The 24,981-nt window shown below is 45.5% G+C and overlaps 1 protein-coding gene across 3 annotated transcripts in view; it reads left to right on the forward strand.

Moving 5' to 3' along the window:
* Window positions 1–14,128: 14,128 nt before the first annotated feature.
* The window catches only part of LOC142661899 (uncharacterized), a 92,987-nt gene continuing 82,134 nt past the window's right edge, over window positions 14,129–24,981 (forward strand). The window contains exon 1 of one of the 3 annotated variants that reach the window (XM_075839602.1): window positions 14,129–14,727. In XM_075839602.1, coding sequence (XP_075695717.1) covers window positions 14,541–14,727 — 187 coding nt within the window. In that variant the 5' untranslated portion in view covers window positions 14,129–14,540. The remainder of the gene's footprint in view (window positions 14,728–24,981) is intronic. The other 2 variants (XM_075839600.1, XM_075839601.1) reach the window with 2 other exon arrangements.

Genomic DNA, 24,981 nt, shown 5'->3' on the forward strand with positions numbered 1-24,981 from the left:
ATCTGCTATGCCAAGCATCATCTGTGCCAAGTGTCTGCTTCACCACGTGTCTGCTACTCCGAGTATCTGCCTGATCATCTACCCAGGTACTCATATCCGTGAGACTGTTATTGACTGTTGTTTGGCCAGCTGCTTCTCCACTACGGCGGAGCGACCTAGTGGGTCCTCAAACCCTACAGCCGTGACAGTATTATTACAGGATCCATTATTTTGTGTAAGCTTTATACCTTTGTTTTGACATTGCGTTGTGTTTGGCCATTTTGAAAGGAGTGTACCAGGCATTTTGTGCCTACAAGCAATTTAGATGTAAATCGAATGTATATTTGGGTCGACTGCTTTCAAATCTGAATGTTCAGGCTTAGACTTTAATTTCCTTCATCAGATCTTTTCATGTAAAACATAATCAATTGCTTCCTCTCTCTCTAAGTAAATTATAATCAAATCAAACACATTCTGTGTCCCCTGTGCTAACACAATTAATATTAATCAAGTAGGATAGACACCAAAACATATAACACTTGTCATCCAACTGTCTAGAGTATTTAACCCGTTCTTCTCCTTAGTGGGATATTCTAAAGCCTGAATCTGTTTTCCTTCAAGGATAACATTTAAAATGTGGACCCTAAAACTGGACCAGACCAACCTTCTAGCACTGTCAGTGTGGAAACCACAAATTTGACAATCCAACAGCTAAACAATAATTTTTTTTTTAAAGAGCATGCCCCCAGGAGAAAAGCTATAAAAGTCGTTGTCCCCTTGCATGAAGGCTTTGAATATTCTGTTTGGCTATTTCTGAGTTCTTGTGCTTTAAAGGTGGCCATACACATTAGATTAATATCGTCCTAACCTGGGTATGGGTGCCTGGCAACTCACCCCCAGTTACAGATGTTGGAGGAGAGAGAGTTCGGGCAGTTAGGGTGGCCATACATTTTAGATAGCTGTCGGCCAAACGTTTGTTCGACCTACAGTTATTCTTTCCGACTCCCCCATACACATGCATGCTCAGTTCGGCCAAGCGTGCATGTGTTCTCCGGGGGAACGCCGCTGCAGAAAGGGGTCTTATCTATTAACCAGCAAAAAACGCCTGAAACTTTTCTCCCGTGACTAATGCCGTTGGGGGAGAGACTGGACGCCGGCATACACATTAGATGGTCAGCTGGCCGCACTGATATTTGCTGGTTCGACTGTGTTCACATCAACGTTGTGTTTCCGTTGAGGGGAACCCTCAATGGAAACGCAAACAGATGCATTAGCTTCCGTTTTCATCACCATTGATCCCTATGGTGACAGATATCTTGCTAATGGTTTCTGTTTGTCACCATTGTGAAAGGGTTCCGTTTCTTTGACGGAGTCAATAGCGCAGTCGACTGCGCTATTGATTCCGTAAAAAAAATGGAACGCTTATGGAAGAGTGACAAACGGAAACCATTAGCAAAGTATCCGTCACCATAGGGATCAATGGTGATGAAAACGGAAGCTATGGTTTCCATTTGCCTTTTTGTTGAGGGGTTCCCCCGACGGAAAGCTCAGATGGAACCCCTCAACGGAAACACAATGCTGATGTGAACAGGCCCTGATGTGTATGGCCTGCTTTAGATTTCAACATGCTGATCCTTTTTGTTCTCAGGGGAGCTAAGCCGCTGCCAGGGGTGTCTGGCAGCGGTTTACTCCCCTTATCCCATTCAGAATAAAGACACACTCTGGGGATTATGAGGAATGGCTGTCGGACAGGTGAGATACAAGGGTGTACATGCCAGAGTCAAACAATGCGGTGGCTATATGGTCCTTGTAGAGGGAATTAAGACCTGTTGGTCCCATCCACTTTGCTATTGAGTAGTGACTCCCTTCTCCAGAGAAACTGCATAGTTAGTGAAAAAGATTGTGAAGAATTGACCCAGCTTTCAAGCCAAGTGTGTGGAGGGGGTAACAAACACCAGGCCCTTCTGTCATGGGTAGCAAAATCCGGCACCATTTGTTGGCGCCTTTTTTATTTCATCTATGTACGCCACTGGTAAGATGTGTTGGAGGACAGCCACTAATGTCAGACATACGAGTGCCCATTGGGGATGTAAGAACTGTCCTCAGACCCTGCTTGTGGTTACATTTGCTCCCATGTTCCTACTGCTCTACCTGTGTGCCAGTCTCCACTGTAGTTCTGGCATCCTGACATAGTAGGTAGACTGAAATGGACTTAAAATGCATTGTTCATAATGATAATAAAATATTGATCGTGTCGGACCTCATAGTAGCAGAGTGCAGCTTCATGTGCTTGTCAGTGGGGAGATTTCCTTCCCTTCCTATATTGATTTACAACTAAATCTGAATGTGACAGCTGCTTCTCCTCATATTTTCAGCACAACATATTTATCAGGCTGGATAATGACAAGCTAGAAAACGCCAGCCTCCATTTGTTTAGGTTAACCCTGTCAGACAAGTCGGATGTGCAAAGATTTGTAATGAAGACGGCTGTCATCTGCTCCTTATAAACTGCGCTGAAATCTGAAAGATGGATGGGATTCGTCAAGTTTGGATTCACGTTTTTTATTTAGTTTAGCCAACATGCCAGCTTGAGGCTGCAATTTACATTAGTTCTATAAACATATGGAAAACTGTAGCAGAATACAAGATGAGTTCTATCTCATCATGTAGTAACGCTACAATTGGGAATCCAAAATGTGGATCTCAAGGACAGATTATTTTGGGGGGGAAAGTGGCGCACCCATAAAGGTTGGACATGTAACATATACCCTTAGATGAAGAATAAGAAAACAAACATTGGATTGCAGCAAACACCATACTAGTCCATAAGACCATGGCTTGTGTATACGACTACTGTGATATACTGTATGTGCCCAATAGGCCCGGAGGCCCCTTTAAAAAGTATTTGTACCCCAAAAATATTTTTACATGGATGCAATTTGCTGAATTGGTTACAGTTGAACTGTTATCTTACCGGTACCAGCTTAACCACAACATTATAAGCGTCCATGCACGTGGCCCTATTACAGATCCATATTGTATAGATCCGTTTTACGTAGCCTGCTATGGGCTCATACGGTACCTCCCTGTGCCTATGATTTTATACGGAGGCACATGGAGGAATTCATGTTCCATCGCTCGCCATATTACAGAGGTATTCTCACCTTAGAAACATTGCTGCATGTGTAGAATACTGTGCCTACCAGAGGCACCATATGGAAGCACACGGAGTGCCTATGGGTCCGTTATATGGTTGGAAAAGCCTTTTACTGTCTTTTACATCACATCTTTTGCACATAATAATTAAATCTAGATTTACTTGGAATTAACCAGATCACATGCAAATTCATAGTCTCAATTCAGACATACCGACCAGAACAGACCTTTAGACTAATGAATAAATGTTTACTTGTGATCATGACCTTGGTTAGTGAATATTGACTGAACCTTTATTATCTGTCCGGTCTTTGTCCTATACCAGAATTCATCATATTCCCTGAATATATCTGACTATTATTCTCTTCCTGTAACTGTGAATTACTAGATAAGGAGGGTAGCCAGACGGCTGGGACCCGTGGGTATGCTTTACTTAAATGGGTTGTGCCAAGATAGACATTTATCACCTATCCACATGGTAGGTGATGGATGTCTGATTGCTGGGATGCCCACTGATCACTAGACTGGGGTGTCAAAAATCACCCATTACACTACTAGACTGGGGTGTCCAAAATCACCCATTACACGACACTGCATGACCGCTGTGAGAACTTTGAATGGAGCGGTGGTCGACAATATGCGGTGCTGCTCCATTCAATACCTATGAGGCTGATGGAATCAGCCGAGCTCTATACTGTATTATCTTCGTCAGTTCCATAAACTCAAGCTCTTTCTCTCTCAGGACCCCCAATCTAGTAATCGGTGGGGGTACAAGTGGTGGGGCCCCTACCTATCATACTTTTCTCACCTAACCTGTAGATAAGTGATAAATATCTATTTTGTCAACCCCTTTAAAGTTGGACAACAATGGGTACATCTGCCCCTTATAAACAGCCCCAAGTCCTCTAACAAGAAGTGCCGTATGGTTTTGTAGCATGAAAATCGCCACAAAATGTTATGCATGTATGGGATATTCTCTGCATCTATGGCATCCGATACAACATGCCACGCCATATGGACAGTAAAAGCCTCATGCACTTTAATGGCAGCCCTATTACAACTCCATACAAAACAAAGCTGTAATACTGCCGTGTGTATAAAGCCTTACAAGATCAGTTCATGTGGCAGGACATAGCCTTTTGTAGAGTATTTTATATAATTTCTTAAATTACATTATACTCAGCAGTGGTAGCGCTGCCGTCAATGAAAACCACTCAATAATCAAGCAGTCTTCTAATTTATTTTAATACATATCGACAAGTTGGCGCCTGACGCGGAGGTGGAAGCATAAATAAAACACAATGCATCTAATTTTTCCACTAGATTCTCTGAGTGGTGAACATATTTCTTGGTGTGAATTTATTGTCACCGTATTTGTATTCTCTTATTATTTATTTATTATATATGTATTGTTCTACTACTGTTTACTACTGGAAACCTGGTTAGTGAAACTTGGTTAGGGGTTCCACAGAAGACAGGGATAGGGCTTTTGCATGCAAACTCAAAAGGGTTTGGTATTTATTTAGAGTCAGTGTCGGCCTGGAGCCCACCAGAGGAAATAATTCTTGGGGCCCACCCATCAGATATATAGAAATAATGCGACCACTCTAAATAGTGTAGAAAAACTTTTGAAGTAAAACCAAAGTCCAATATTACCACCACCTAGTGACCATATAGTGGTAGACACCAGTCCTACACAAACGCTCTGCAGACCATATAACTTAAAGGAGTTTTCCCATCTTACATATTTATGGCATATCCATAATTAATGACAAAAATGTCTGATAGACAGCTCTGGGACCCGCACCTATATCTAGAACTGGCCGCAGAATCCAGGCGGAGACCAGTGGAGAGAGGGTCATGCGTGCGCACAGCTCTCTCCATTCTGTTCAATGGGAGTTACGGAAACAGCCGAGCAAAAGCTGCTCGGCTGTTTCAATGACAACCAAACAACTGAATAGAGAAAGCTGTGCGCACGCGTGACCCTCTCTCCACTGGTCTCCGCCTGGATTCTGCAGCCAGTTCTAGATGTAGGTGCGTGTCCCAGACCTGGGACCCGCATCTATCAGACATTTTTTAGCATTTCCTATGGATATGCCATAAATATCTAATATGGGAAAACCCATTTAATACAATAGAGTGAAATCCAGTGACTCACCGGTGACGTCTTCTCAGATTGGAGTTGCTCACTTTTCCTTTTCTTCTTCATCCAGCCCAAATTGTCCTGATGCCTTCTCCCTACTATGAATCGCCTCTGCAGAATTTGAAACACAAACATCTTTGGCTACTCTCTTTTCTAGCACCTACCCACCCTCTACAAAACCTTCATCATTTATAGTACCCCAGATGGAAATAATGGCCCCTCGGTGCCACACACTATAAAAGTACCCCCTTTAGGTCCCACAATATTAATAGTGCCACACACTGCTCCCTGTAGATATTACCACACACTGCTCCCTGTAGATATTACCACACACAGCCCCCTCTAGATAATACCACACACTGCTCCCTGTAGATATTACCACACACTGCTCCCTGTAGATATTAGCACACACTGCTCCCTGTAGATATTACCACACACTGCCCCCTCTAGATAATACCACACACTGCTCCCTGTAGATATTACCACACACTGCTCCCTGTAGATATTAGCACACACTGCTCCCTGTAGATATTACCACACACACTGCTACCTGTAGATATTACCACACTGCTCTCTGTAGATATTACCACACACACTGCTCCCTGTAGATAATACTACACACTGCTCCCTGTATATATTACCACACACTGCATCCTGTATATATATTACCACACATTGCTCCCTGTATATATTACCACACACTTCTCCTTGTATATATTACCACACACTGCTCCCTGTAGATAATACCACACACTGCTCCCTGTGTATATTATCACACACTGTTGCCTGTAGATATTACCACACACTGCTCCCTGTAGATATTACCACACACACTTCTCCCTGTGTATATTATCACACACTGCTCCCTGTAGATATTACCACACACTGCTCCCTGTAGATATTACCGCACACTGCTCCCTGTATATATTACCACACACACTGCTCCTTCTAGATATTACCACACACACTGCTCCTTGTAGATATTACCACACACTGCCCCTCTTGTAGATAGTGCCACACACAGTCCCCTCTTGTAGATAGTGCCACACACAGCCCCCTCTTGGAGATAGTGCCACACACAGCCCCCCTTTTGTAGACAGTGAAGTCATCATGCTGGCCTGTGCAGAGATTCCATTCCAGCGTCTTATAGGCTGCAGGCCTAACATGGCCTGCAGCCTACAGTACTCATTTGTATCTGCGCCCTGAGGATGCAAATACAAGTGAATCTGTCAGTCCCTAGCACCGGGGCCCCCTCCGGTGCTAGCGACGCCACCGGGCATGAGGGGGTCCATGCCGCCCAGCACATAACATTTATGTGGCGGGTGGCCTGGGCATCCTCATTCCGCGGGCCCTGTAGCAACCGTTATGGCTGCTATAGTTGTCGGGGGGCCCTAACACTGGCCCTGCCTACAAAAGTAAGCAGTGGGGCAGGGAGACAATGTCTCTCTGCTCTGCTGCCGGATAAAAGCAGCTCGCTGCCTGGGCCCACTGGAGGATCCTCCGGTCCTCTGGTGGACCAGTTTGACACTGTTTAAAGTCTTGTCTGATTCGATCCCGGTTTACTTAGTTTAGAGGTAACATTGTTCCAGTTTTCCTGCATGTGGATGGTCTTTTTTCTGGTAAACTACCAGATAGCGTTTATGCAGGGCAAAAGGGTCAACTATTATCCCAGAACTTTCACAAGATAGGGTTGTTAACCATCATATCCCCACCACATACCTACTCTAAACATATTTTATATTAGCGTGGTATTAGTTAGGCACTGTATAGAGGTATTATTTAGTCACCCTATAGAGCACATTTTATTAGGCACTCAGAAGGGCACTGTTATTTAGGCACTCTATAGAGCACTTGTAACGTCCAATGGGGTTGTGGATCCACTGGGCTACTCCGCCGTAACGGAGTAGCTGCTGGCCAGACAGGTGTAATACAGTCACTGGTAGATGGTACTTGGTGGCATCTGGACACAGTCAGATAGCAGGTAGCGGATGAAGGCTGGTGCCAGATTACAGTAATGTGTTGTTATTTATTTTTTTTTTAAACGTTTATTTTTGACAAAGTTATGAGCATTTTAAGTGTTATGCAAATTTGTTCTCAATGCCCAAGTGGGCGTTTTTTTACTCTTGACCGAGTGGGCGTAGTAAAGAGAAGTGTATGACGCTGACCAATCAGCGTCATACACTTCTCTTCATTCATGTCCAGCTTAATCCACAGCACAGCGTGATCTCGCAATATCACGCTGTGCTGTCACTTTCTCCCGTAGTTCCTTCACACAATCGACGGGAGAATGACCGGACATCGCCTCCAGCAGATGACAGAACGTTGGTGGCCTCGAATGGAAGAGGCCGCCGAGGAAGGTACGAGACCCGGCGACAGGGACCACTGTCAGATGTGGGGCCCGTCGCCGGTGTTACATCACTGTTATTTGGGTACTCTATAGGGCACTATTATTTGGCCACTCTATAGAGCACTGTTATTTGGGCACTCTACTGTATATGCCACTGTTATTTAAGCACTCTATAGAACAATGTTATTTAGGCACTCTATAAAGCATTGTTATTTAAGTACTCTATGTAGCACTGTTATTTAGGCACTCTATAGAGCACTGTTATTTAAGCACTCTATAGAGCACTGTTATTTAAGTATTTTATAGAGCACTGGTATTTAGGCATTCTATAGAGCACTTATATTCAGGCACTCTATAGGGCACTGTTATTTAGGCACTCTATAGGGCACTGTTATTTAGGCACTCTATAGCAGACTGTTATTTAGGCACTCTATAGAGCACTGGTTTTTTTAGGTACTCCATAGAGCAGTGTTATTTAGGCACTCTATAGAGACATGTCATTTAGGCACTCTATACTGTTATATATTCACTGTATGGCACCATTATGTAGCCAATATTATGTGGGCATGGACATGCTATGATACTGTTATTTGGCATGGCTTTGTGGTATTATTTAGGCACAGTAAGGTACTAATATACTGTAAAGGTCTATTTGGCAGTATTACTATTTTCCTAATTTCAAAATATAGAACCCCTCCCCATACTCACACAGATATTTTTCCCAGGGGCCTCCTTTTATTTGGTCCTGCTTTATGCTGTATGGTTATACAGGTGTTTTTTTACCACCAGGTTAAAATTCAGGATTGTTTGACTGAAAATCCTTGCTCATTCACATACAGATGTATTTAGTGCTAACATTTGCATAATAACACAACCGAGTGTTTTCTGTCATTTACCAGTGAAATTGTACTGTGATTATGATCAAGCACTTAGCACGTAAGGATTAGGGTCAATTTGGTTGTAAATTAGATTATAGAAAAATAGGACTCTCTAAAGGGCAACTACAGCATTCTCATCTTTTTCCAGAGGGTAACTTTAAGTTTGTGGTGCTTAAATTGACTCTCCAGGCTCCACCTTACTAAGGCTCATTTGGTTTAGTGATCTGTACTTTATAGTTATTCTGCCCTTGCTGTAATAGAAATCAGCTGTTCATGCTCTGACTTCCTGGTGAGCTGGTGATTTGACGCAGAGAGGAGGGAGGGTGCAGCAGCCTCAACCAATCATGAGACAGGAGGTGTGTCTCAGACTACATCAGTCTCCTTATAGGCACTGACGCTAAACCGTAGTCACAGATCACAGCTCTGCCCTGATGGAGCTGAGCTAAAAAAACAACAAACCAGCAGCAAGCACTGGAGAAAAATAGCCAGCTCAATGTCCCTGCCTTCTTAGAGGATTACACATGGGGAAAAAAATCCCCACTCACTAGTAATGCAGACTCCTACTCTAAAAGTGATAGCTATGACCACTGTATACTTTCCATGGTGCCAACTAGTGCAACTGTTGAGTGACAACTTTTGTACCAGTCATACACAGAGTGGAGGGGACCCCACCATAGTGGACCCTCTGGGCTGATTCCCAGTTCAACACCAACAAATCCTTGGACTGGAACAAAAGAGCATTCTAGTAAAGTATGGTGGTTTGGCCCTTAGAATGGAAGCCCCTCCACCCTTTATTGCTAATGCTGTAGTGCCTGTGTAGAGGGGGAAACACATTAAAGACATCTATAGGATAAAGTAAAGGCGCCCCCTGTACACAGGCACAATAGCCACCACAGGGGCTGCCTCTATGGTATGTGTCCTCTTGTCAGGCTCAGAACTCTTGTCTTAGAGTATCACCGCACCACATATATTAAGTGACCAATATGGCTTCCTGTGGTTTGTTAAGTGGTTTCCAGACATTACGTCTTTATGGTACATTAACTACCTCCATGGGCAAAAATCAATTGAATTATTTTTAATTATAATAAGTTCACCAGCTATTAATCTGTGACTACTAAAGTCATCTATTTCATGCATGCTTAGTCAGAGTACTATCGAGCTGCTGCAGGACTATAAGGAGACGGGCACGCGTTGGGCCACCGGATGGCTGAGAAGCAGCCACAGCATGGATAAAAACAACGCTTACACGCTATTTGGCGGGGTTTCAATATTGATTGTTAACGGCTGCGTCGTTTTCCGAGTAAAACTGCTGTTTACCTGCAAAATGGTGCGGCCGTTAAGGGTTTGTTTATTAATATATGCATGATTTGGCAGGTTTACAGCACGCGATTATACTTCTGATATCTCTCTGATAGGATTGCTTGTTTTTTTTTTGGAGCCTAATGATGTCCTGCTTCACTTTCATTGGCATCTCTTTGGGACACATTTTGAGAGTACCTGTGAACAGCTATCAAATGCAAATTCAAACGCAAAGCGTTCCATTAATCGTCCGTGGGATTGTTGGTACGATCGATCCCACCAGCAACAGAAGAGACTAAACTAACTGATCAAGGATCAGTTTTAAAAAAAAAAACTGACTTCCTGGGGCTGGCGCAATGTTGCAAATAATCGTCCAGATTTCGCTGATCGTGCCATACACATTTCGTTTCTGCCATCCGCGGCCAAAATATTCCAACCTGGCCGACCATGTTTTCGGCAGACAGAAGATTGCCATCGTGTCCAATTGTTCGCGTTTATTTTTTAAATGATGGTCAGCCGAAATGACCAAAATCAGTCATTTTGTAAGACTTTTATCTCATATGTATGGCAAGCTTAAAGGGGCTCTCCACTCGACAATCCCTACTTGTCCCTTGACAAGAAGTAGATTACAAAGTGTCCTCCAGCTGTGATCTGTGGAAAACCTGGCGTTAAATGTTCAATTTCCCTGCAGCGCCATCTCTCCGTTAGGAGCCGGCATCGCAGATCCGGTGAAAAATGGCGGACAAAATGATGGACACTATGACGGAAACCTGAAGGAATCCATTAAAGTAAATGGGTTCCATTGGGCGCCGTTGGCCATATTGCGATGGTTTTGTCACTTCCGTCCTGCCAGAAAAAACTACCACAGATGTATATCCAACCTAAACAGACTCAATGTTTTTGATTATGACAGAATTAAACTAAAATATACTGTGACAGAAACGTATCACAACTGACAACCCCTTAAAACATTTATTGAGTGTTTGACTCTTTAAAACTCCGTAGTCTCTGTTCATATCTGCGTTGGAGGCTCCGTTGATTTTCACAGACAAAATAGCGCAGCATGCGACGGCAAAATGATAGACAGTGTGAGGGAAGTCTGACAGAACACATTAAAGTCAATGGTGTCCTTTGGGCACTGTTGGTTTCCTTCCTGCGATGGTTCCGGCGGCTCCGGTTTTCCATTGTTTTGCTCCTATGATGGAGCAGAACAATGGAAAACCTGAACACACATGTGAACAGAGCCTTAAATGAATAGCAATGTAGTAAATTAAAATAAAATAAAATATTACAATATAGGTCACTTTCACACGGCCACAACATAGGCACATATTTGTGTCCTTATTACGGCCTCAATGTTTGGACTGAACCAAACTTAGATCACCATAGGGTTCAGGGAGTAAAAAAGCTTCGTATTACAACATGCAATTAAGTGAAAGTGGCTACACCACGTTACGACATGTTAAATCAACATCATGCCAGTGTGGAGCTGATGTGACTGTCCAAGCATCTGTAAAACCGTCCATTCACAGTGCAAATTTTCTGAAGATTTGACATCGGTTCAAGATTTTCGAATGATGAGACTTTATGTGATGTAACATGATTCTCTCCATATGCCACCATTTATGCAGTTTGTATCATGTGATTGATAACATCTGTCCCGAGACTCCGTCTGTTAGAATTATATTCTCCATGTGTTAGGAAATCATGTTCACAGAAACCTATTTTTGTTCATTTTCATTCGGGTCACATTTTAGGGTCCGTGTTACGGCTGCAATACCCGGACCACCTGTAGTCTTCTGAACCCAACTAAGGTCCCCAGAGGATTCCATGGTGTTATGAGTTTGGTTCAGTAGACCTGGGGGGAGGGGGGAAGTGCAAAGTGTCGTGGCCATAATTCAAACCCTAAGATGTTGCCAGTGTGACACTGGCCTTGGGCTACTCTCTCACAAGCATATTTGGTATCCTTATTATGTGAGTATTTATACAGTGCTGAATACAGAGCCAATATTGTTCTATGGGGCATTTTATACAGACAACTTGAATGGTCATCCCTTTGTAGTCAATGGCCGACCATCTGACCTCTGGGCAGACACCCATCGATATGCCATAATTTTATAGGGGTATTCCCATGTCATCACATGCCATAATTATGTGAGATGGGAATACCCACTTCAGCTGGCTTTACACTCAGCGTTTTTTTGTTTTTTTTTAAAACGTACCATTTTTTTGTGGTGTTTCTCCTGGCATCTTTTCGACACTTTTTGGCAACAGAAAAAAATGCTGCGGCCAGATGTCAGCTGCTAGTCAATGTAGAAATATAGAACGCACTACAAATATTGCATTTTTTAGGTGCATTTTTTTCCCTTTTTTGTCTTGTGTTTTTGGGCTCAGTAGTGTTTTTTCAAAATCCCAGCAAGCCTGGCTTTGCCTTGTTTTCCCTGCATTTATTGATGTTTTTCTCCCATAGACCTCCATAGTTTTTTTTGCCTTTTCAAAAAAACAAAAACACGTAAGTTTCAATGTTGGTTGCGTTTTTTAATGGCGTTAAGGCTGGGTTCACACGTGGCGGAATTGCACTTGAATTCCGCTGCGGACACTCGGCAGCGTTAATCCGCAGCGAAGCCGTTTCTCCATTGACTTCCACTTTAATTTAGAAGTGTTCGTTTAGACGTTGAGTAAAATTCCGCTGCGGAGCATAGACTGCGGAGCGGAATTTGGTGTCCGCAGCATGCTCTGTCTGTTGCGGAGCAGTGGCGGACTGGTTGCGGACTCATGGCGCAATTTCTCCATTGACTTCAATGGAGATTCTAAATTCCGCAATGAAGTCCGCAGCTGTCATGCACATGTTATGTGTGCTGCGGATGCGTCTTGCTTTTTTAAACATGACATTTCTTCATTCTGGCTGGACCTATGTATTTCTAGGTCTACAGCCAGACTGAGGATGTCAATGGGGCTCCCGGAATTACGGGACCGTTGCTAGGAGACGTCAGTAAATAGTCACTGTCCAGGGTGCTGAAAGAGTTAAGCGATCGGCAGTAACTGTTTCTGCACCCTGGACAGTGACTACCGATCCCAATATACAGCAACCTGTCAAAAAAATAGAAGTTCATACTTACCGAGAACTCCCTGCTTCTGTCTCCAGTCCGGCTTCCCAGGATGACGTTTCAGTGTAAGTGACGGCTGCAGCCAATCACAGGCTGCAGCGGTCACATGGACTGCCACGTCATCCAGGGAGGTCGGGCTGGATGCCGAAAGAGGGACGCGTCACCAAGACAACGGTTGGTAAGTATGAAATTCGTTTACTTTCACTAGGGAAAGTGCTGGCCCTTCTCTCTATCCTGCACTGATAGAGAGAAGGGAAGCACTTTTCCCGCAGTCCGCAGCAGCTAGTCCGCATCAATTTACTGCACATTTTGGGCAGATCCGCAGCCGTAATCCGCAACCCGGATTAGGTGCGGCATTGATGCGGACAGTTGCGGAGGAATTCCGCCACGTGGGGGCATGCCCTTATGGTGGCATTTTGCAGAATTTATCACCTGTTGCAAAGAGGAATCTTTGCATCCCATGATCTTTGAATCACATAAAAAGAAATATACCTAAATAAAAAACCACTATTAGCAAAAAACGCCAGAAAAAACGCCGGCACCATTTTTACCCAAAAATGTTACGTTTTTTCAGGTGCAATTTTTTTTAAGCAAAATATTTTATCGCCGTTTGTATAGGTGCAGATTTAGGCTGGGGCTCCACAGTGATTATTGTGATTATTGCGGTAGATTGTAGAGCGATATCTTGTGATATTGTCGCTAATATTAGCCGGGGGTGGGGGTGTGAAATCGCTTGTATACATAAAGTTTCATGCCCCTCCAATAGGCCATTAGGGGGGATAACACGTGATACCCTGATCGCAATCTGCAATAAACATGATCTTGTATGCTAACATTTATTTTTACGTTTTTTGTTTTTTTTATGACATTACAATTAAAAAGATTTCTTGACATTAATGTTCTGCTTTACATCTGTGTTGCAAAACTTCAAGCTACAAAAATGTATTGAGGATTCTAGTATTTCCTATGATATTATATAATAATATCATGTTTTTTTGTGTACAGATGTCTGGATCATTATTGATAGCATATCTTTTTAAGTCTCTGCTGGTGACAGGTGCATTACATTGCCAGTCTGTGGTGACAATGAGCTGTGGTGAGGAAAAGGTTAAAATCCTAGTCATCTGAGGCATACACCTTTAAGAATAGCAGCCCCTCCTTCCCTGGAGAAGCAGTTGCTTTTGTGTAATGCTATTGGCTGGTTCCCCTGTCACTCTTCAGGGAGTGCAGCTTCCTCTTTGAAAATGTTGCAAGTTTGCAAGAGATCAAGATCCAGAGATTCTAAGATCGGCTGCTGCCAGGAGCTGTGTGGTCTGTGGGCATAGACTGGGCACAGCCAGAAGACATGGGATCCCTGCAGCCCTCTAGTGCTCTGTAAAGTTACCAGTACTGCCAGGAGAAGGGGGCTCTCTGCTGCATGTGACTGCTGTGGATTTAGGGGAACTGGCACAAGCTTGGCACCTGCTGGCACTCTGCGGGTATTCTGCATGCATCAGGATGCTATGGGACCTGCTGATGACTTGAACAACGGGGATCAGAGCCACATATATTGGTAGAAGGAGAAAAGGGGCTCTTGCCTTGCATTGGGTGCCCATGCCAGAGTAAATCTAGGAGGATCTGTGTATTGGATCATGGGCACTGGAGTGTGCAGCAGGAGGCAGAAGAGTCTCCTCCACACTGGCTTCTGTCTGCTGGCACTGCTGGGACTGGGCAGTGGGGTGTACTTATATAACTACATGATGAATAAAGCCAAGACATCAGAAGCTCAGGCTGGGAAACTCAAGCAGCAGCAAGAAACCCTGTCTGCCCAGCTGCAAGGTAAGCAGGAGCTGGGCATGCGGACACTGGCAGGGGAGGGGGTAAGGGGTGTTTTTCTACTTACTCGGCAGCCAGAGCTTTTAATTTAATTATCCAGCATTCTATATCCCAGGCTGGGCGAGGAGATAAACTTCAGCCATGTGCCACCCCCTCCCCCCGTTCTCCTGCCAAGGAACTCCAGAGTTTAAAAGTTCTCAGGAAGAGGGTGAGAGTTCCTAGGAGTGGCCTGGCAGCAGGAGACTTGGCATCTTCTTGTTCCACACATGTATTTGTATCTAGGACTGGGCTTATAAATAACTGAATGACAGGGGGGCAAAGTGACATTCCTGGAGATGCCAAGCTAAGCGTTTATTTAGGACCCTCAGGAACAATGCCATCTTAAAACTTTAAGAAACAGGCTGTGTGTGTGTGTATATATATATATATATACATACACACACAGCACCGAAATCAACCTGTAGCAACTACAACTCCCAGCATGCTGGGAGTTGTATTTTTGCTACAGCCGGAGAGCCACAGGTAGATATTCTTAATACACAGTATACTATACTACACACTCCCAATATATTGTTTTCCTATCGCAAGCACAAGCTACTAATCCTATAGACAGCCAATTAACCCTTTGTGTGTATTAATGGACATCCAACACTAGGACAATCACAAGATGATAGGACTGGGCATCTGCACCCATTAAATGGCCCCTCAATGTGCAGATTGGTAGTGTGGCAAAAGTAGTGCATGGCATTTATAAATAGTGCGTGCCGCTTCTCACTGTTCCCTTGTAGTCAATTAGAGGTGTGAAGAGGCCTTGTGTGATTCTCTCGAAGCTTGTTTCCTGCCAGGAAGAGTCGTCTCAGTAAAACTGATTGGGACGAGCTGCAGTACCAGGCACAGTCGCCCATACGGACCAGCCGTTGTGCCTATGTAAACAACAAAGGGGACGCATAGTTTGCAGAAGCGCCATGTCTCCTTCATCGTGCTGATCCCAGAGGTTTCTGCTTGTTGACATTGCTAAAAAGGGGGCGTAGGTTAACAAAAGGGGATGGACCACCGCAACAATTTTTTTAAATTTTAATTTACACTAGAAAACTGGCGGAAATCATAGCGGGACTCCAGGGTGTACCAATGTAGAAGCCCGTACTCTACCCCTTCCCCCATCGGACAACAAAAAGAAAAAAAAAGTATCCTTACCTCTTCGCTTCTCCTCTTAGGCTCCATCGGAAAGGCTGCGGCTTACACACGGTACTGACGTCAGGCAGTGTCAGGACGTTGTATGTGACATAGCACTCAGGATATACATCGCATATAAGGAGGGGGAAGAAATGGCTAGCGCACAGCCGCGGTCGTTACGCCACAATTGTGCACAGCCAGCGGAAAAATGCAACAGATTTATTAAGAGGTGTGCGCAAACTGTCGCATCTTACTCTAGCGGTGAAGAAAGCTAAGACTGGCGTTTGAAACACCGGTCTTCGTAAATCTGCCCCAATAATTTCATATTTGGGGCCAGTTTTTTGGCGCTGATTTTTGCGGATGCTTCGTCAGAATCGACATCTAAAAATGTCCGAAACCGTCTTCCATTGATTTCAATAGGAGGTTGAGGATTTTTATTTTTTTTCTTGAGCGACTTTTAGCCACTTGCGGGACAAAGAAGCGCCATGTCTTCTCTTGCCGCGGTTCCACCTCTGACCTCCCATTGAAAGCGTTACTGCACCTTTTGCCCGCGGTCCTCAATGGCCATGAGCAAAAACCGCGACCAGAAAGTGCACACAGGTCAAAATCTCCTGCAGGAATTTTGAGGCAGATATTTTTTTCTGCCTGCAAAATACTCCTTGTGAACAGGGCTTTAGTTTTCAAACTTTTTCATGAAAATATTTTATCGTGTCTTTCAATGTAGTCTTCATTTCTCTGTATTGACCGACCCATGGACTCATATGATCTGTTACTCAATGGTCTATACTTTCACTCTGAGGGACTCGCTTAGTAAAACTGGTGTCGTTGCCCATGGAGAACCATTCAGTCACTGCTTATGTTTACTAAACTGCGTAAGAAAAGGTCGTATCTTCTGTTTAATAGACCGCATGGCATAAAAAAAATTATCTTCATCTAAAGTCTCAATGACTCACTAATGCGCAATTACAAGCCCTCCAGGCCAAACTGATACACTGAGGGGGCGGAGCATGACACAGATTCTCGCTTTGGTGTTCTTTGAATCCCTGTGTCATGCACCGCCCCCTCAAGCCTGCTACTGAGCCATAACCGTGTATAGGGTTGGTCTACAGGGTGGTTACTTTTGTTTGGATGAGCACTGTCCCCATCCAGTTACCATCTGTCATAGAAGATCCACAGTAGTAGGAAACGTGATCTAAGGCCCTGTTCACATCTTGTTTTTGCCCTACAATTATCGTGTATGTTGGGAACACTAAATGTGTCCATAGGGCTCCATTAGCCCAATGAAGGCACTGCATATGTTTTCTTTTTAACATTGGAGCCTATGTGTAATGGATGCCACTGTATGGCTGTAATGACCGGGGGGTAGGGAAACGGACAAGTGAGCCCTAATCTACCCGCCACTCTGTCCCTGCCTACTTGCAACGACCCGCCCTAGGCGACGGGGTACAACTGGGCGGCGGTCCCTGCACTCAGTAAGTGCACGACAAACACGACAAACATACAAGGGAATACAAGCAAGGGAAAGGGGCAGTTGCCCACGGCAACACCGTGAGCAACCAGAGTGGTGAACGAGCCGAGTCAAGCCAGGAGTGTGCGAGGTACCAAACGAAGAGCAGAAGAGTAGTCAGTAAGCCAGGGTCAGTATGGAGCAGGAACAAAATAGAAGGAGCTGTAGCTGGGCCAGGAAACCACACGAAAAAGAGTAACAAGCAAGGAGGAACAGGAAATGCAGGTATAAATAGACAGAGGGCGGGAGCTAGCTGAGTCTGGCCAGGCTGCGATAGGCTCTCCCACTCCTAAGCCTGCCAGCCTGAGTGGTGGAAGATGGAGTCAGTCTCAGGGATGTAGATTCAGGTGCTGACTGATTAATTAAGGGAGTTAACCCCGAAGCTGTGCCTGGCAGATCCTTTACAGTACCCCCCCCCTTTTATGAGCGGCCACCGGACCCTTTCTAAGTGGACCTGGCTTACTGGGGAAACGCAGGTGGAACCTCCTGACCAATACCCCAGCGTGAACATCCCGGGCGGGTACCCAAGTCCTCTCCTCGGGCCCGTAACCTCTCCAATGGACCAGGTACTGGAGGGAGCCTTGGACCATCTTGCTGTCCACAATCCTGGCCACCTCGAATTCCACCCCCTCAGGGGTGAGGACGGGAACAGGAGGTCTCCTCGAGGGAGCCAAGGACGGGGAGCAGCGTTTAAGGAGGGAGGCATGAAACACGTCGTGTATACGAAAAGACGAGGGTAACTCCAGCCGGAAGGAGACAGAATTGAGGACCTCAATGACCTTATACGGCCCAATAAACCGGGGAGCAAACTTCTTGGACAGAACCTTGAGACGCAAGTTCCTAGACGACAACCACACCAGATCCCCGACCATAAACAGGGGGTTAGCAGAACGTTTTCTATCAGCCTGAGTTTTTTGTACGCTCTGGGACGCCTCTAGGTTCTTCTGAACCTGGGCCCAGACTGTGCACAGTTCACGATGAACGACCTCTACCTCGGGATTGTTGGAACTACCAGGTGAAACGGAGGAGAACCGTGGATTAAACCCAAAATTACAGAAAAAGGGAGAGACCCCTGACGAGTTACTGACCCGGTTATTAAGGGAAAATTCGGCAAGGGGAATGAATGAGACCCAATCATATTGACAGTCAGAGACAAAACACCTTAAGTATTGTTCTAGAGATTGATTAGTCCTCTCCGTTTGACCATTGGTTTCAGGATGGAAGGCAGAGGAAAAGGACAGATCAATCCCCAACTTCATACAGAAGGCTCTCCAAAACAATTAAACAAATTGTACCCCTCTGTCCGAAACAATATTGACAGGGACCCCATGGAGACGCAGGATGTGTTTGACAAACAAGGTAGCCAAAGTCTTGGCGTTGGGTAGTTTCTTGAGGGGCACAAAGTGGCACATCTTACTGAAGCGGTCTACCACCACCCACACCACCGACTTGCCTTGGGATGGAGGCAAATCGGTGATAAAATCCATGGAGATATGTGTCCAAGGTCTCTGGGGAATGGGCAACGAACGCAGTAAGCCCGCTGGTCGGGACCTGGGAGTCTTGGACCTAGCACAAACCTCACAAGCGGCGACGTAGGCCTTAACGTCTTTAGGCAACCCAGGCCACCAATAATTTCTGGTAATGAGGTGTTTGGTACCCAGGATGCCTGGATGACCAGATAGTGCGGAGTCATGATTTTCCCTAAGTACCCTTAGCCGGAATTGCAGGGGAACAAACAGCTTGTTCTCAGGAAGGTTCCCGGGAGCTGAACCTTGATCAGCAGCAATTTCAGAGACTAAATCAGAATCGATCGAGGAAATGATTATACCTGGAGGCAAAATACAAGCAGGATCTTCCTCTGAAGGAGGGCTGGCCATGAAGCTACGCGACAGTGCATCAGCCTTAATATTTTTATACCCAGCCCTATAGGTAACCAAAAAATTGAATCTGGTAAAAAATAACGCCCATCGAGCTTGTCTCGGGTTTAGCCTCCGGGCAGATTCTAGGAAAACCAGATTCTTGTGGTCGGTAAGGACTGTTACCTGGTGTCTAGCCCCCTCCAGGAAGTGGCGCCACTCTTCAAATGCCCATTTAATGGCTAAGAGTTCGCGGTTGCCAATATCATAGTTACTCTCAGTTGGCGAAAACTTCCTGGAGAAGTAGGCACAGGGGCGGAGATGGGTGAGGGACCTGGTACCCTGGGACAAGACAGCCCCCACTCCCACCTCAGATGCGTCAACTTCCACGATAAATGGCTCCATTTGGTTGGGCTGAACCAGCACCGGGGCCGAGATAAAGCACTTCTTAAGGACCTCAAAAGCCTGGACAGCCTCAGGAGGCCAGTGGAGGAGATCAGCACCTTTGCGAGTGAGGTCCGTAAGAGGCTTAGCGATGACCGAGAAGTTAGCAATAAATCTCCTGTAATAATTAGCGAACCCCAAAAAACACTGTAACGCCTTCAGGGAGGCAGGTTGGACCCATTCCGCCACAGCCTGAACCTTGGCGGGGTCCATGCGGAATTCATGAGGAGTGAGGATTTGACCCAAAAATGGTATCTCCTGTACCCCAAACACACATTTTTCGGTTTTGGCAAACAGTTTGTTTTCCCGAAGGACCTGGAGCACCTTCCTGACATGCTCAATGTGGGAGGACCAGTCCTTGGAAAACACCAGTATGTCATCAAGGTACACTACAAGAAATATCCCCAGGTAATTTCTCAAAATCTCATTTATGAAATTCTGGAAGACTGCAGGGGCATTACACAACCCAAAGGGCATGACGAGGTATTCGAAATGGCCTTCGGGCGTGTTAAACGCAGTCTTCCACTCATCCCCCTCTTTGATGCGAATAAGGTTATACGCCCCCCGTAGATCCAATTTAGAGAACCATTGGGCCCCCTGAACCTGATTAAAGAGATCAGGAATCAAAGGAAGGGGATACTGGTTCCTTACCGTGACCTTATTCAGGCTACGGTAGTCAATGCATGGCCTAAGACCACCATCCTTCTTCCCCACGAAGAAGAAGCCAGCACCTACCGGAGAAGAAGAGGGACGAATGTAACCCTTGGCCAGGGATTCCTGGATATACTCTCTCATGGCTTCACGTTCGGGACAAGAAAGATTAAATATCCTACCCTTAGGAAGCTTAGCTCCTGGTACCAATTCGATAGCGCAATCATATTCTCTATGAGGAGGTAACACTTCGGAGGCCTCCCTAGAGAAAACATCAGCGAAGTCCTGAAAAAACTCGGGTAGCGTATTCGCCTCCTCAGGGGGAGAAATAGAATTAACAGAAAAACATGACGTACAACATTCATTACCCCATTTGGTTAGCTCCCCAGTATTCCAGTCAAACGTGGGATTATGCAACTGCAACCAGGGAAGGCCTAGAACCAAATCGTACGATAATCCCTGCATCAACAGTACAGAGCATTGCTCCAAATGCATGGAGCCAACAAGGAGTTCAAAAACAGGGGTATGCTGTGTAAAATAACCATTAGCAAGAGGAGTGGAGTCGATACCCACTACCGGGACAAGTTTAGGCAAATCAATCAGAGGCATAGCAAGAGACATAGCAAATTCCACAGACATAATATTAGTAGAGGACCCTGAATCCACGAAGGCACTGCCGGTAGCAGACCTACCACCAAAAGAGACCTGAAAGGGAAGCAAGATCTTAGTCGTTTCCTATTTACTGGAAATACCTGTGCGCCCAAGTGACCTCCCCGATGATCAGTTCTCTGGCTGCATTCTTACGCTTAGGACAGTTGTTCACTTGATGCTTGTCATCCCCACAGTAGAAGCAGAGACCATTCTTCCTGCGGAATTCTCTACGTTGTTGGGGGGACACGGAGGCCCCGAGTTGCATAGGTATCTCTGAGTCTTTCGGGGAGGAACGAAGCAACGGAACTTCGGGAGGCATCATGGGGGAGTCGGAGGAGAAAACACATAAACGTTCATGTTGTCGTTCCCTGAGACGTCGGTCAAGTCGTACCGCTAAAGCCATAGCCTGGTCTAGGGAGTCAGAAGAGGGATAGCTAACTAGCAGGTCTTTCAGGGCATTCGACAGACCCAACCTAAACTGGCACCTTAAGGCAGGGTCATTCCACCGAGAAGCTACGCACCACTTCCTAAAGTCAGAGCAATACTCCTCAACAGGTCTCTTACCCTGACGTAAGGTCACCAGCTGACTCTCGGCAAAGGCAGTCCTGTCAGTCTCGTCATAAATAAGTCCGAGAGCAGAAAAGAAACAATCAACGGAGGAAAGTTCAGGGGCGTCAGAAGCCAAGGAGAAGGCCCACTCTTGGGGCCCTTCCTGGAGCCGGGACATAATTATACCCACCCGCTGGCTCTCAGAACCTGAGGAATGAGGCTTTAAACGAAAGTAAAGCCTACAACTCTCCCGAAAGGAGAGAAAAGCCCTCCGGTCCCCTGAGAACCGGTCGGGCAACTTGAGGTGGGGTTCAAGAGGTGCGGTGAGGGGAACTACCAAGGTAGCATCAGGCTGGTTGACCCTCTGAGCCAGGGCCTGGACCTGTAGGGAGAGACCCTGCATTTGCTGAGCCAGGGTCTCACGGGGGTCCATAGTGGTGTCAGGGACCAGGGTAGACTAGGTATGGGCTTGTTATTATGTAATGACCGGGGGGTAGGGAAACGGACAAGTGAGCCCTAATCTACCCGCCACTCTGTCCCTGCCTACTTGCAACGACCCGCCCTAGGCGACGGGGTACAACTGGGCGGCGGTCCCTGCACTCAGTAAGTGCACGACAAACACGACAAACATACAAGGGAATACAAGCAAGGGAAAGGGGCAGTTGCCCACGGCAACACCGTGAGCAACCAGAGTGGTGAACGAGCCGAGTCAAGCCAGGAGTGTGCGAGGTACCAAACGAAGAGCAGAAGAGTAGTAAGCCAGGGTCAGTATGGAGCAGGAACAAAATAGAAGGAGCTGTAGCTGGGCCAGGAAACCACACGAAAAAGAGTAACAAGCAAGGAGGAACAGGAAATGCAGGTATAAATAGACAGAGGGCGGGAGCTAGCTGAGTCTGGCCAGGCTGCGATAGGCTCTCCCACTCCTAAGCCTGCCAGCCTGAGTGGTGGAAGCTGGAGTCAGTCTCAGGGATGTAGATTCAGGTGCTGACTGATTAATTAAGGGAGTTAACCCCGAAGCTGTGCCTGGCAGATCCTTTACAATGGCATCTGTTAGTATACATTAAACGTATACCTCGGGAGCTTACCCAGGTCTGAAGAGCATCAGGTAGCGTTCCGCCCAGAGATTCCTGTCCTGGGACAGCTCCTGACGTCACTGACCGTATATGGACAGGGATGTCAGGGGCTTCCAACTATAGAGTCCCCAGCCAGAGCATTGGTAGTGCTTTGGCAAGGGAGAAGCTCCTGACTTCACTTTCCAGGGACTCCTCCAGTCCTGGAGTCCCCAGCAATATCACTTCTGTTTTTCTGGCAGGGGACTCCGTAGTTTAAAGCCCCTGACATCACTGTCCATGTATGAACAGTGACGTCAGAGGCTCCACCAGGTGCGTTGTCTCCAGCCATAGCATTGCTGACACTCTGGCCATAGATTCCAGGTTTTAAAAGTTCCTAACGTCTGTCCGTGTACGGACAGTGATGTCAAGGGCTTTCCCAAGACAGGAGTCCCCTGCTAGGGCGAGGTGGACAGGGTCTAAATAACAAATGGCCTGAGAATTGCACATTGCATTTTGGACATAGTAATTGATCTGGAAGACAGAGATCCTCAGTGTTGTACATGGAGTGTGATGAAGTTGTCTCCTTGCAGTGACTATCCATAAATCCATATACCCCCAAAAATCCTAAAGTATTAAATTTCTCACAGTGCATACAAAAGACTGACATTTCCTGTTTCTGCAGCTCACTTTTCAGAATAGGAAAGAGTTAGCAGAGTCATTTCACTATCATTAGAGGGCAGGGGATTTAGTGGCAGATAATAGCTGTATTGTACTACTGGAGGCCTAGGTAAGGCAGAATAGTAAGGCCCAGTTCACACGTGTTGGATTTGACACCGTTTTGAGCAGGAATTCTGTGTCAAATCCTATAAAAATCTGCATCCCATGCATGTGAATAGGATTTCAGCATCCCTGTTCAAATGCTACGGAAAATGTACATACGGAAGTAAGTAGCGTGTAACTTATCCTGCACGGAAAAGCCAACATTTAACCTCATGGAATGGCAATGGGGCTAATTCATGTGCGAACCTGCTGCACACCTGCAGCAGACATCCGAGTGTAAGTCTAAGGGCTTGTCCACATGTAGCGGACTTGCTGCGTTCTTTCAGTCCGGAATTGCGGATGGAAAAAACGCAGCAGAATACAGTAGCAGCAAAGTGGATGAGATTAACCCCTTAACGCCGAAGGACGGATATATCCGTCCTCAGCAGCTGCTAGTTCGCGCAGGAGGACGGATATATCCGTCCTGTGATCGCGCGGGTACTGACAGTTTACCCACGCGATCAGCGGCAGGAGCACGGCTGTTATACACAGCCTGGCTCCTGCTGCAACTGCCGGAATCGAAGCACGCGCCGATTCCGGCAGTTTAACCCATTAAATGCCGCTGTCAACAGTGACAGCGGCATTTAATGTGTTTGACAGAAGGGGGAACTCCCTCTGTCTCCCGATCGGCGCCCCCGCAAACAAATCGCGGGTCGCCGTCGGGTTTCCATGACAGCCGGGGGTCTAACAAAGACCCCCAGGTCTGTCTTCAGCATCTGCCTGTTAGGCGATGCCAGAGGCATGACCTAATAGGTTGCCTGTCAGTTTTACACTGACAGGCAATAATGCTTTGGTATACGAAGTATACCAAAGCATTATATATGCGATCGGCATATCGCATAGTGAAGTCCCCTGGTGGGACTAAAAAAAAAAAAGTAAAACCGTTAAATAAAGTTTGTGAAAAAAAAAAAAAAAAAAATTAGTCAAAGTCAAATAAAACTACTTTTTTGCCCCAAAAAGTGGTTTTATTTAATAAAACGGTCAAAACAAATCACACATACACATATATGGTATCCACGCGATCGTAACAACTTGACCAATAAAATGAACACATTAATTAAACCGCCGGATGAACGGCGTCCAAAGAAAACGCAAAAAACAACGGCAAAATTCTCTCTTTTCTCCCATTCCCCCCATAAAAAATAAAATAAAAGTTCATCTATAAGTCCTATGTACCCCAAAATAGTACTAATGAAAACTACACATTGTCCCACAAAAATCAATCCCACGTACGGCCACATCGACGGAAAAATAAAAAAATTACGCCTCTTGGAACGCGGCGATGCAAAAACAAGTAATTTTTTTCTAAAAGGGTTTTTATTGTGCAAACGTAGAAAAAACATATAAAACCTTTACACATTTGGTATCCCTGTAATCGTGCCGACCCATAGAATAAAGTTAGCATGTTATTTACGCTGCATAGTAAACGGCGTAAATTTATAACGTGAAAATTAATGCTGGAATAGCTGCTTATTTTCAATTCTCTCCTAAAATAAAGTTAATAAAAGTTAATCAATATATTGTAAGCATCTAAAAATGGTGCAATTACAAAATA

Source organism: Rhinoderma darwinii, chromosome 10 (assembly GCF_050947455.1).
Source record: "Rhinoderma darwinii isolate aRhiDar2 chromosome 10, aRhiDar2.hap1, whole genome shotgun sequence".
NCBI classification, from domain to species: Eukaryota; Metazoa; Chordata; class Amphibia; order Anura; family Rhinodermatidae; genus Rhinoderma; species Rhinoderma darwinii.